This window comes from Aegilops tauschii, chromosome 5 (genome assembly GCF_002575655.3).
Source record: "Aegilops tauschii subsp. strangulata cultivar AL8/78 chromosome 5, Aet v6.0, whole genome shotgun sequence".
In the NCBI taxonomy this organism is placed as follows: Eukaryota; Viridiplantae; Streptophyta; class Magnoliopsida; order Poales; family Poaceae; genus Aegilops; species Aegilops tauschii.
The window spans coordinates 181024825-181037593 of NC_053039.3; the positions used below are offsets into that span (position 1 = coordinate 181024825).

The window sequence follows — 12769 nt, forward strand, 5'->3', positions numbered from 1 at the left end:
TGGTTAGAGATCCATCAGTGACCCCCACCTTGTCCCAGTTGCCCCGCTTTATGTTCGATGACTTGATCAACGCGATCGACGTCCAGGCCCCGACACCGCACATCACCCCCGCTTAGTTGTACGACTCTGCAGAGTTACTATCGAGTGTCGCGGGTGATACCTCATCAGTACTTCTGATGTTAACCCTATAGTGTAGCTATTTGGTCATGGTCATCGAGGGTGATTCCTCCTTAACCACTTCCGATACGACTCTTTCATGCAACCCCTCAAGTGTGAACCTCAACGGTGGTTCCTCCTACGTTCACCTTGATGATTACATCGAGTGGAATCCATCGAGGGTGATTCCTTGGGGTTTCCCCCTGGTGTTTGGACACACGGATACTTGGCTTTACAACTGTTACTTGGAAAGGTGGGTCGACCCTGAGGGGTACCCGCGAGTGATGTGGAGACGGGTTGACCTGGAGGGTACCCGAGAGTTGAATACGAGGCGTGGCCGGGCACTCTTAGCCCTTGCCGCAAGTCCTCGAGACGGGGCGACGGGGTCACATCTTTCATGAGTCTCTGCTCATGACCGCACTACCAACACACTAACAGTTTGGATATTTGATCAGAGGGGCCTCTGGCCTGATAGCACTAACCATCACGTGAGCATAGTATGGGCGTTCTACGTCGTATGCATCAGCCGAAGCTTAATAGACGTCATGCGACTGAGCGGCGCACGCCGGGTTGGACTGGTAAGCACCTGCCTTTCTAAGGAGGTAGCTAGGTCTGCTCACCGGCCGCCCACACAACGTGCAGGAGTTCCCGGGGCGACGGCCCAAGACCCCTGGGGGCATAGGTTTAGTCCGGCGTGCTGGCCTCTCTATTAAGCCTAGGTCGGGTTGCGACGTATCGTTTGGCTGAGGCCGGGCATGACCCAGAAAAATGTGTCCTGCCGGAGTTAATCGAGCGTGGTGGGTAAGTTGGTGCACCCCTGCAGGGAAGAAAACATCTATCGATGGCATGTCCGACGGTTACGGACACTTGGAGTTGTATCCTGATCGATACAACTATAACTTGATGCTGAGGCATGTAATGGAAATGATGGCTTCGGGATTGTTTTCTCGTAGGGAGTCGAGGAAGTGATCTCTGGGCGATGTTACAACATACTTACTAATATTATAATATGCCACTCTTATATCTTCTTATGTTGCAAGATGCTTGAAGATGCTAGTCTTCGATAGGGCTAGGCCTTCTCTCTATTCTGGCATTTCCGCAGCCCAGTCCACATATACAACATTCCCTTGATAATGGTGCATATGTAGTGTAGATCCTTGCTTGCTAGTACTTTGGATGAGTACTCACGGTTGCTTTGCTCCCTCTTTTCCCCCTTTTCCTTTCTTTCCGGATGTCGCAATCAGATGGTGGAGCCCAGGAACTAGACGCCACCGTCGACGACGACTACTGCTACTACCACGAGGGTGCTTAATACTACGTGGAGGCCGCCGACGACCAGGAGTAGTTAGGAGGCTCCCAGGCAGGAGGCCTTGCCTTTTCGATCGTTGCGCTTTTGTGCTAGCCTTCTTAAGGCAAATTTGTTCAACTTATGTCTGTACTCAGATATTATTGCTTCCGCTGACTCTTGTGTATTCGAGCTTAAGTATTCGAGCCCTCGAGGCCCCTGGCTTGTAATATAAAGCTTGTATTATTTTAATTTGTGTCTAGAGTTGTGTTGTGATATCTTCCCGTGAGTCCTTGATCTTGATCGTACACATTTGCATCTATGATTAGTGTATGATTGAATCAGGGGCGTCACAAGTTGGTATCAGAGCCGACTGACTGTAGGTAGTCCCCTTCCAACTCCTTGGCCGAAGTCGAGTCTAGTCCTACAAAACTTTTACTAACATGGTTATATGTCTTATGGGCCCATGTCGCCATTGGGTGGTATTAGGATCTTTTACTCCTCGTCTATACTCTAGGACTCTGATCTCTCTTCCATTCTGGTTAAACGAATTTACTAACTCTAACATTAGGATCCCGTGACCACATTCACCCCAAAGTTGGAGAAGCCATAGTTATTCCTTAGAATAGTATTTTGAATAGTACACACACTGTCGTGTTGACTACTAGGTGGTATCCATCGTACCTCTTTCATTATGCATGTTTCATCATGAATGATCCTTTTTCTTTACAAATGCTCGATGCTGAACTACCCCTGTTACATGTTAGCAGGATGGTTAGACCCGCTGGTCGTGGCCATGGTGGCAACACTCCACCGCCGCCTGAATTTATGGCCGGAATGGTGCAACAGTTTGAGCTGAACCGCCAGTTCATGGAAGGAATGAGGGTTCAGTTTCCTCGTCCGAATATGAATCAGCAGCCAGCCCCAGTAACTCTGCAGGACTTCATGCGCCTCAACCCAACCATCTATAGCAGCTCAACTCAGCCCCTCGATGCTGATGACTAGCTCCGCGACATCACATATGAAATGGAGTCTGCTGATGTAGCCCCTGCTAGCTATGTAACCTCTGCATCATTCTTTCTGAAGGGTTCCGCTGCTCAATGGTGGGATAGCCACAGGCGTACCTTACCTACTGGGACGGTCATCACTTGGCCAGATTTCCAGGCTGCTTTCCGTGCCCGCTTCATTCCTCAGGGAATCATGGACAAGAAGAAGCGCGAGTTCCGCAATCTCACCCAAGGCAACAGGACTGTAGATGCTTATCAGCGGGAATTTCTGGACTTGTCTCGTTATGCTGAAGAAGACATTGCAACTGATGCTCATGGGCAAGAAAAGTTCCGTGATGGACTTCACCCTGATATCAAGCTAGCACTGCTCGTTCATGACTTTGCCGACTTTGCCACCTTGGTGAGCAAGGCTATTCAGGTTGATACTGGTCTTCAGGCACACTAGGGATCCCTCAGGCGCAGCCGTGACGCTGGTCATCTTCGGGCCCGTCAGCGCAGAAGCGTCGGATATGGATTCCCCACAGCATGTATCGTCCAACTGCACCTGCACCAAGACAGTCCTATGGTGCACCTCGTCTGCCTCCTCCACCACAGAGGCAGCCTCTTCGAGCTATACCACCCCAAGCTCCTGCTCCCAATCCCAATGATGGTCTGTGCTTCAGATGTGGCCGTCCAGGTCACCTTGCCAAAGAGTGCAATCAGAAAAAGAACCAACTGGCCCTGCCTTCAACTGGCCGTAACAATCAACACCATAACAACAATGCCAAACCTTATGGTCATGGTCAGGCTAATCATGTTGATCTGAATGAAGCTCAAGACCAGCCTACCACTGTGATGGGTACTCTTCATGTTAATTCAGTACCGGCTTCTGTTTTATTCGATTTAGGAGCACCGCATTCATTCATGTCAGAAAATTTTGCATACGCACACGACATTCGATGTGAGCCCGTGAACACTCCGATAGTGGTACGCACCGCTGCGGGTCATTGTCGAACTACCATGATTGGTCGCGACGTCCCTGTTGAAATCGAAGGGTTGGAATTTCATGTTTCTCCCATTATTCTGGAGTCTTCCAATATTGACCTCATTCTGGGAATGGAATGGTTGAAAGCACATACTGCCTCTATCATTTGTGCCACAAATGTCGTTCATCTCCTACATCCTTCCGATGAGATAGTAAGCTACCATGCTCAGATTGTTCAAAACACCGAAGCACGGCTTTATGTCTTGAATGCGTTGAACGCAGCACCTCTTGAGGGAATTGAAAAGATTCCAATCGTTCGCGACTTCCAAGATGTCTTTCCAGAAGAACTCCCAGGGATACCTCCTACTCGGGCTGTCAAGTTCGTCATCTACTTGAAACCAGGCACCGTTCCTATCACGAAACGACCCTACAAGATGTCGCCTCATGAGCTCCTTGAACTTAAGGAGGAAATCGACAAATATCTTCGCAAGGGTTTCATCATCCAAGTTCCTCTGCTTGTGGAGCACCTTCTCTCTTCGTCAAGAAGAAGGACGGAATGAATCGTTTGGTCCAAGACTACCGTCCTATCAACCGTAGCAGAGGCTGCCAATGCGGCGACTTATCAGTCACCCCTATGACCCCCTTGGCATCACAAGGTCACTAGTATAGCGACGTGCTATACAAACGGTTTAAACCCCTTTCCACGACGGTGTTTTGAACCGTCGCCAAGTGAGTGTGTGCGATAGGGGGGTCCTCCCCACACGACCCAGAAACCGTTGGGGATAGGGAGCCTTGATGCATACAATTGTCCCTATAAAATTGTTTCTAATATCTCGAATATCCCAAACGCATCATCCTTGCTACTCGTTTGTGCTCGCAATGCCATCGCAGTCGGTATTCTGTGGTGCTATGTTAATGATGCGCGACTCATCACAAAGGGTTCACGATTATAGAACGTGTATGATAAGAAGACAATCACACACATTCACTTTTCCTGAATTGTATGCGATAACTAATTAAGAAGATTAGCTAATCATCGTACGCGTGTCGGGTAGGATTACGAGACGTCGGACTATTGTAACATCATCGTACATGATAACTATAATACACGCTATTATGTGGTGCAACGATTATGATGCGTACCACATCCGAAGCGGTTCATGGTTCCAAATCGTGTACGATAAGGCAACTATCACAAACATTTAGTTTGTCCGCGCCGTGTGTAATATTGTCTGACATCACACACGGTTTGCAAACGACAACTGTGTGCATGCTCGCACACATTTCCTCTCTGTGAACCGTGTCGGACTATGGTGTATATCACAAACGTTTGTGTTTTACCGACCGTGTGCGCCGTAACGACATGCAGAGCATAATTTCATTGTAATTTAATTGCCGTTATTTCAAATTATACCGGATTTGAATTTGAAAGTATGTTGTAGCTTTATTCATATCCATCAGGTTCAAACAACTAATGCATTATTCGATTCACAGGTACATATGTTCAAGAATTACATAAGCACCAAATAAAGAATGATGAACTACAGTTGTATACTTGTACTATTAAAGACGGTAAAGAAATAGGCGAAATACATTCTAGTTGCTGAGCAAGGTGAAGTGGAATGGCCATATTGTCCCCTCCTCCATGCAGAGGCACGCACGACTCTAGTCCAACCCCCTTGTGATGGCCGACCGCCCATCCTTCACTATCTTCATCAAAACATCTAGATAATCATCGTGGTCTGGTAGAAATACTTTAACCTTTGCATGCCCACCTATCATGTACTTTGAGAGGTAATCTGGAGTAAACTGCTTTGGGAACCACTTCAAAGGAAAAAGATTCAGATATTTTCATCTAACACAACTCATTATGGGCAGTAAAAAGAAGGCTGCAGAGTTTTTACTTACCATCATACAGTTCGCTGTTGTCTTGGATAAAGTGTAAACAAATAGTTTAATTGCCATATTTTGACCCATTTTACTAACAATCTTTATCAGCTTCCTCACTTGATGCTGGTTCATCAATATCTCATTGCCCCATACGCAAAAAGGGTCGAAGCGTGGATCTTTACCAATGACATATGTACCTAAAAGCACCAAGTTAATATTAGAAGCTAAACAGCAATTGCACAATGATGTAGTACAACACTCCCCCCGTCCCATTATATAATATCTTATAACATCCAATATACTCACATATTGGATGAATTAACATATACTAGCAAATATGCCTGTGCGTTGCAACAGGAGAAATAATATTTCTTTCCATGTCTCTAACTCAAGTACCTATGCATCATCGCAACCGCTGAACAACACATATGCAAAGTGATATAGTTAGTGATGCTACCAAGATTCATCATTACGACAATTTTCTCATTTCCCAATTAAACCAGGCACATTGGCTCACCCTGAACTCACATTTTTCCGGCACCCAGACCTACTTCCTCGCCTTGTCCCCATCATAGCTCTGTCTCGTCGTTGCCGGCTTTGGCCTCGAGCTCCGCACGGCTTCCTTCCAAATCGACTTGCACCCCCAGAAAATTCACTTGACTTACAAATAGCCCGCGCAAAAACTATTTTGGGCCACTTATCACAATGAGTGTTGAGTGCATGCAAGTTTTGACCGTCTAATCACTATCACCATCCCCTTTCCCCACCATTTTCCAGTTATCGTCAAGTTCATCTCTGCCCACATGGTCATCTTGGTTCTTTCGTGCCTCTTTGTTCACCGCAACTCTATGTTAGCTGCACCGTTAGAAAATAATTTTGAAACAATATAAATTTTCATGTGTTGAGGATAAGGATGCAATGATTAACACATAGAAGGCATACTTGTCCAAAAAATGACCCTTTAATAAAGTGACTATGTGACCTGCATATTGTTGTTGCCGGGTTATGTTCAGAGTCAGAATTTGAAGCAAGTTCAAGTGACTAAGTGATGGTGTTCAATCTTCATGGTTTTAAGTTCAAATATGAAAAGAACTAAAATATATCAAATAGTGTGCTGTTCTCACAAATTTAAATCAATTGCTAATTGCTTAGATTCAAATTTTAGCCATGAATGGCAAGAAAAGTAGTTTGTCAACTCCCTAATAACAGTTGACACATCAAATACCATTTAATAATGTGCCCAGCAAAACAACTTCTAAATCTTGACATACTCCTTTGAGTATTTAACTGGACAAAACAGATAATGTGCGTTAATGGTTGTAAGTTCCTACCAATACTTTCTTTTGACAGAACCAATGCTTATATATAAATACTGGATTACTTAAAAGGGTCATTTGCATACACACCATACTGCCCACCCAGGTTTCAGAAATACCTAACACTCTAGCGAGGGAAACAAGATCATGAGCTACACAATTGCTACTTCTCTCAACTTTGAAGCACACACACGACTCACCCATAATCTTAATCATCCTAGACTCAGCAAAGATCATACATCAGGTCGACAGATCCAAATAGTTAGAGTTGACAGAATTGATAACTATAATATTTCTACAGCATTGGGAGAGGCTGCATTTTAGACCCTCCAAGAAAGCTGCAGCTTCAGCTTCCTCTGTGCTGTTTCAGATATCCAATATACACGTAGCAGAGAAAATAACTATACTTCGCTAATTTCGGGCAATAATACCTACTGTAGAAACCCCGGTATTAGGGATAAAAGATGCATCAATATTCACCTTAATCATACCTTTATCACGAGGCTTCTACAAGGATTAGCATTAAAGATTTTGTCCTATTTAGCAAAGGAATTACAGATTGCAGAAATATGCCTGCAATGATTTCTTTCCCTTTTCCCTTGGGATCATCCTTTTGTAGTTCTCCGTTAATCATCTTCACACAATTAACCAAGAACTCAACCGGTTTTTATGAGTTGACCTTAAGGCTTAATGTTTCTCTACATTGGCTGTCCTAAATCTATCACACATTTGTGCATGATGGAAAATATGTCACACTGAATTTCTTCTGAACTTCTTCTGAGATGTAACAACACAAGCAGTAAAAACAAGTAAGCAAACCTACCAATCAAGCTTTGAATGAATTTGTAAAATAAATGCACAATCCAGGTCACATCCACACCAATTAATAAATCTAGCCTCAAGTTTCTATAGTCACATCAATTTGAAAAATCGAGAGGTAAATCCAAAGCTGCATAATCCACTACCGCAAGTTTTAAGAATTTTACAGTAATATATCTCTCTCAAATAGTTACTTTTATCAAACCAGAGATGATTAAGAAATTGCAGATTTCCCGTTACTAAGTTCTGCTTGGTGCTTGCATTGCCATAACAGCCAGCCTAATTTATTTTTTGACAAATCCCACAACAAAGTCAACATCCAGCAGTGGCACCGAGAGCACAAAAGTATAAAATTGTACCCCTAAGATAGCTGAAACTTCATTAGAAAGTGTGCAATTCGACGAGACGCTCTCACCATCTGATGAAGTTGATGCAGCCGGTGTCATTGTCGAGGGTGAAGGACACATCTGTATTCCTCTCCATCTTGCCAGTCACCATCCCAATGAGCCTGGCCAGCAGACCACCCAACCTGGACAGCAATGTAAGAAGCCAATCTCGATGAACACAAAGCCGAGGAGCGGTGTATAGTGGGCACTCACCTTGGCTGTCTTGACGCGAGTCACCCTTCTCACCAGTGTCGGACAGCGGCACAACGATGATCTGCTTCATGGTGATGAAAGAGGGTGAAGACCACCACCGCAAGGAGGACAGCCGCTTGGGTGGGAATCGGCAGTGGGGTGGCGGCGTTGTTCGCCGCGGGAGCCAGGCGGACGGTTTCAACAGGTGCCACTGCCAATGTAATTAGAACACTTGTAGTCTTTCAGTGAGAAAAGTGCAGATTACATGAAGTAAAGCGGGATGGCAATTATATGCTTCGTGTATGGGCAGAATACAAACATCGGCTATAGTAGAGGGAGAAGACTGGATGCAACGTAAATCTCTCACCTCTTCAAATATGTCAACTGGAGTATTTCTCAACAATCCCTTGGATCTGCTCTGGAGTGAAGATTGACAGACTGGTATCCAAATCAGCACTCTCCAACTGCCTCTGCAACTGCATTGACAATAAAGTCAAGATAAGCATTACCCATTGCTTCTTCTGCTCATAAACACTTAGCAAAAGTTTAGTTGTGTATGTTTCAGTGAGAGGGGGCAAGCATAGAGCACATACAGTCTCAAGTATGACAGATTGGCTCTCAGAACAATGTTTTAAAATTTGAACTAACATCTCCAGTTGCTGTAACAGCAACCAAAAGGATGTAATTAGCATCTTCAATACAGTTAAGTTTGATGCATCGAAAGAGGCACTATAAAAACATTTTTGCTTCACCTGTTGTTGTAATTCCTGTTGAGTGTGCATTTTCTCTGCAAATTCTAGAGGCTCAAGCTCAACCTCATCAATAGCCATCTCTTCTCTATCAAATTAAATAGAAAAAAATTCAGAACATGGCTTTTAGACAACAGTTCAAGTCAACTCTGTAAACCACAAACTATTATTGCTAGAGAGAAGGTAATTGTGGCTGTATATTCATTTTACTTGTTCAGTTCTATGGCTGGCGCATTAACTGACACAGCTCTTTTCCTTGAAAATAAAGAAATAAAAGACCACACCACTACATAGATCAACATGGACTATATTCAAACATGCATAGCAAGAATGAGCTACCTACAAATGACCGTGAAACAAAGCAAAAATGGTCCTGCAGTGCACCGAGTCTTTTCAGCAAACACATGGTGTGCACCTCGCGGGCTAGTGGTTGAGTCGAAGGGGGTAGAGCAGCACTGAACTACACGCAGCCTGGGCAACGACCATTGAACTGCTCCGTCGATCTGTGCGTGATGGGAGGAGCAGGTGCTCCGACCAAGTGAAGAAGAGCATCGGGGAGAAGAGGAACACGCAGGGGCTGGGCTGGTGGTGGAGGACGACGACGTCGGGTCGTGGCGAGAGAGAGGGATTGGGGGAAAGTGCGGAGCCGACACCAAGTGTCGCTGGTGATGGAAAGACGCAGGGGTGGGGAAGGTGCATGGCGGAGGGGCGTTGGCGGTGCGCGGTGGCGTGTCGGGGCCGGCTGCGGTGGCGCATGGCGGGTGGGCGGCAGCGCGCTGCAGCGTGGAGATGCGCTGGAGGTGAAGAGGGAAGGCAAGGTCGTCGTGCATATTTTTTTTTCTTTTCTCTCACCCGTACTGGTTCGATTGACTTAATAGAAGACTGCGGGTTGAATACCTAAAACATCAGGGACTTTTTTGCAAAATTGTGATGACGGTGAGCAGGCAGCAGCAATAGGTACTTTATTATCAGGGAAAGAAAAGATTATGGGCCGGAGGGAGTTTATCAATTTTTTACAAATTATTGGCTGATTAACTACTGTTGTGTCATTGTTGTTGTTGCTGCTTCTCTTCTACGTATATCTAGACATCATCAGAATATTAAGATAGCACTCTTCCTTGTTACTATGTAACCTAGGATTCATATTTAGATATTCAGTACAGTGCATATTGCTATGTAGCCTCAGATATATTACATATGACTCTAGTTAACCTAACGATAAATGGGATACAAATATATTCAGTTAAAAGTACGATTCACTGATTAGTGCCTTATCAGCATTCGGCCTATATGGTACCAGCTACCAATATCCTGAATAGTGAGTATATATAAGTCATGGGATGAAACTAATCTCGATGGAAAACAACAGTCGTTCCCAAAATTTTCCTGTGTAAGTACGAGAGGCATGTTAAGCACAACAGGCTAAAGATCGACCAAATATATCCATGACAGACAAAATAATCTCCAAAAGATAGCTTCAACGTGCAGGTTTAAGCACGCTAGTTAAGCAAAATAAGTGGAAATGTGTGTTAACTGCAACAGGCCTAACATGTAACAACAAGCAAACATAGTCATTCAAACTGGCATTGTGCCGGTCCAAGTACACTAGTTATTGTTAAATAAAACTGGAAAGACGTGTTAACTACAACATGCAGCAACCAAATGTAGCCATTCATAGTGGTATTGTCGAAACTGGTATTGATGAAATTGAACTGCATAGTTCATACTTGCACATAGAGAACATCACGTTCTGAATAACTGGAATAAACAAGGCATACTACGAACAACCAAAGATAGCATTTCAAACTGGACATATGCTAACTACAAACAACCGAACAACCAAAAAACTTTAAAAGAGGCATATGCTAGCTATAATAGGCTTAACAACAAGCAAATATATGCATTCCTATCGGTATGTTTAAAACCGGTCTTGATGAAAATACACTGCACAGTAAATAGTTGCACATATAGAGCATTACATTGTGAACAACTAAAATAAACAAGCATACTGCAAACAACCAAATATAGCAATTAAAACTAGACATATTCTCACCACAATACAAAAGGGACTAGACAAAACAAACCATGGGTTCCCCCCTATGAAGAGGCACCGCAAAACAAATCATGGGTTTCCTCACTTGTAACAAATGGGTTCGTGGAAGAGCACAGACCTTGGGTGCGCTCCATGTTGTCGCAGATGGGCTCCTTCCCTTGGAAGAGCACAACTGTAGGGTGCCCTCCCTGATGTCGCAGACATGCTCTTTCCCCTTGGAAGAGCTGGAGAGGGTGCCCTCCTCGTGGTCGCCGTCGATGAGGTTTGACTTGGAAGCTGTGGATCCCAAGCTAGCATCACAGAACGTGTCCTTCAGAAATGACAAAAGGGGCTCAATGGCGATGTAGGTTGGCAAATTCTTGACAGCGAGCCAGAGGAGATCAGCAGTGGGGCCATGGATGAGATCAACGGCGGTTGAACCCGAGGGGTTGGGGGTGGGCCACTTGACCTGTGACATAGCCCGTGTTAGGCAGTCGCTATCGACGACCTCGATGTCGTAGCCGGCATCTGCGAGATACCCGCATACTCTAGCCGCTGATTGAGTGCATGCGGCCAGTAATGGTCGTCAGCTTCCTCGGCGGCCACCTCGACGATGTCGGGCGAAGAGGACGCGATACACCTTTTCCGGGCCAGTCGCTACTCGAGCTCCACGGGAAGCATAACCGGACTTAGGCTGCAACGCTTTGGAGTGGGGGATGGGGATATGTGGGGAAGGGGGCGTTTTGCAAGTGTCATCTAAGAAACTCAAGGCGACCTGGGTATGGAGATCGGTGGGTAAGCTGCACGGGCAAACCGGTAGATGTTGACAATGGAGGCCTGGCGGCGGCGGCGACCTTGCTAGGGTTTCAAGCGAGGGAGGGGTTGTGGTGGGAGGGGTGTGCGCGTGCATGCCCGAGGAGGTTTTGGTGTGTGTGTGTGGAGGTGGGGGTGTTTTAGGAAATGATGCAGCTACTGAAATTTTACTGCGCGGGAGTCTAACGCGGGAGTAAAATGTCGGGGCTATTGAAAATTTGGATGATGGTGCATTGCACACGGTCCGGAAATAGCAATCGTGTGTTATGAAACAGAAAAACCCTCAAGCCGGGCAGCTATTTTTGAGGGATGCAGGCGAGAGCGGGAACAACAAACATCACACACGGTCGAAACATAATAACCGGGTGTTATTAAAGAGAAAAAACCTGCATGCGGGTAGATATTTTTGAGAGGGGAAGCCTCGTGGAGCCCAATGTACTATGCTGATGTGCGTGACAAGGGCACCGGGGTGGCACACGGTTAGTGTGAGTGAACCATGTCTGTTGCGTCATTCGACTTGTCTAATGTTCATAAATTTGGTGAAGATGCGGAAAGGGTCAGAACACGAACACACTTGCATGTGGACCAAATATGTTGGGGATATAACTACTGGGTATGAATCGCCCAGGAGGGGCCGGGTTATACCACTGGCGGCTTACCAATGAAGGTGGCGGATCATACGAGCCTGTTGACGGCCCAAGACCCAGAGGTGACATAAGGCCCAGGTGGATGAACCGCCATGTATGTATGACTTGTATTGTAAGGCATGTGTAGTTAGTCACCGAGCCAGACACATTGTTTATGAGCCGGCCGGGACTCTGTGAGCCGCCGAGCGTCAACCTGTGTATATAAAGGGATGACCCCGCAGCGGCTTAGGGCAAGAAACAAGAGATCGAGAACTAGGTCAAGCGTATTCGCTCCTTGGTGATCGAAACCCAAGAAATACCACCTCAAACTGGATTAGGCCTTAACCTTCACCGCAAGGGGCCGAACCAGCATACACTCTATATGTCCTTTGTCCCGTTTAACCCCTTTAAGCTAACCTAGTTGTGATGGCTCCACGACTAAGTCCTTCTGCTAGGACATCTGTCGTGACAATTCCACGACAGTTGGCGCCCGCCGTGGGGCCAGCGCACAGTGGTTTCGAGTTCTTTGAGGGC

The 12769-nt window shown here is 45.7% G+C and overlaps 1 protein-coding gene across 9 annotated transcripts; it reads right to left on the reverse strand.

Moving 5' to 3' along the window:
• Positions 1-4830: 4830 nt before the first annotated feature.
• Positions 4831-9610, reverse strand: LOC109732139 (uncharacterized). Of its 9 annotated transcripts, XM_073500071.1 has the most exons (9): positions 9104-9610; positions 8768-8852; positions 8609-8674; positions 8383-8491; positions 8037-8226; positions 7853-7966; positions 5831-6157; positions 5321-5499; positions 4831-5236 (listed from the first exon to the last, which is right to left on the reverse strand). In XM_073500071.1, the coding sequence occupies exons 1-4, from the start codon at positions 9592-9594 to the stop codon at positions 8396-8398; spliced, it is 738 nt and encodes a 245-aa protein (XP_073356172.1). In that variant the 5' UTR covers positions 9595-9610; the 3' UTR covers positions 4831-5236; positions 5321-5499; positions 5831-6157; positions 7853-7966; positions 8037-8226; positions 8383-8395. The 9 variants fall into 9 exon arrangements, 5 of the variants coding, with proteins under 5 accessions (XP_073356172.1, XP_073356175.1, XP_073356173.1 ...); XM_073500074.1 differs by lacking the exon at positions 5831-6157 and having other exon boundaries at positions 9180-9610; XM_073500072.1 differs by lacking the exon at positions 5831-6157.
• Between the last annotated feature and the right edge of the window lie 3159 nt (positions 9611-12769).

Excerpts from the sequence above, each read along its gene's own strand:
- LOC109732139 (XM_073500072.1), bottom strand. The coding sequence starts at position 9,594 with ATGCACGACGACCTTGCCTTCCCTCTTCACCTCCAGCGCATCTCCACG. Across the intron at positions 8,853-9,103 it reads TGTTTCACGGTCATTTGTAG|AGAAGAGATGGCTATTGATG; the intron begins GTAGCTCATTCT and ends TTAATTTGATAG. Across the intron at positions 8,492-8,608 it reads AATCTGTCATACTTGAGACT|TTGCAGAGGCAGTTGGAGAG; the intron begins GTATGTGCTCTA and ends TTGTCAATGCAG.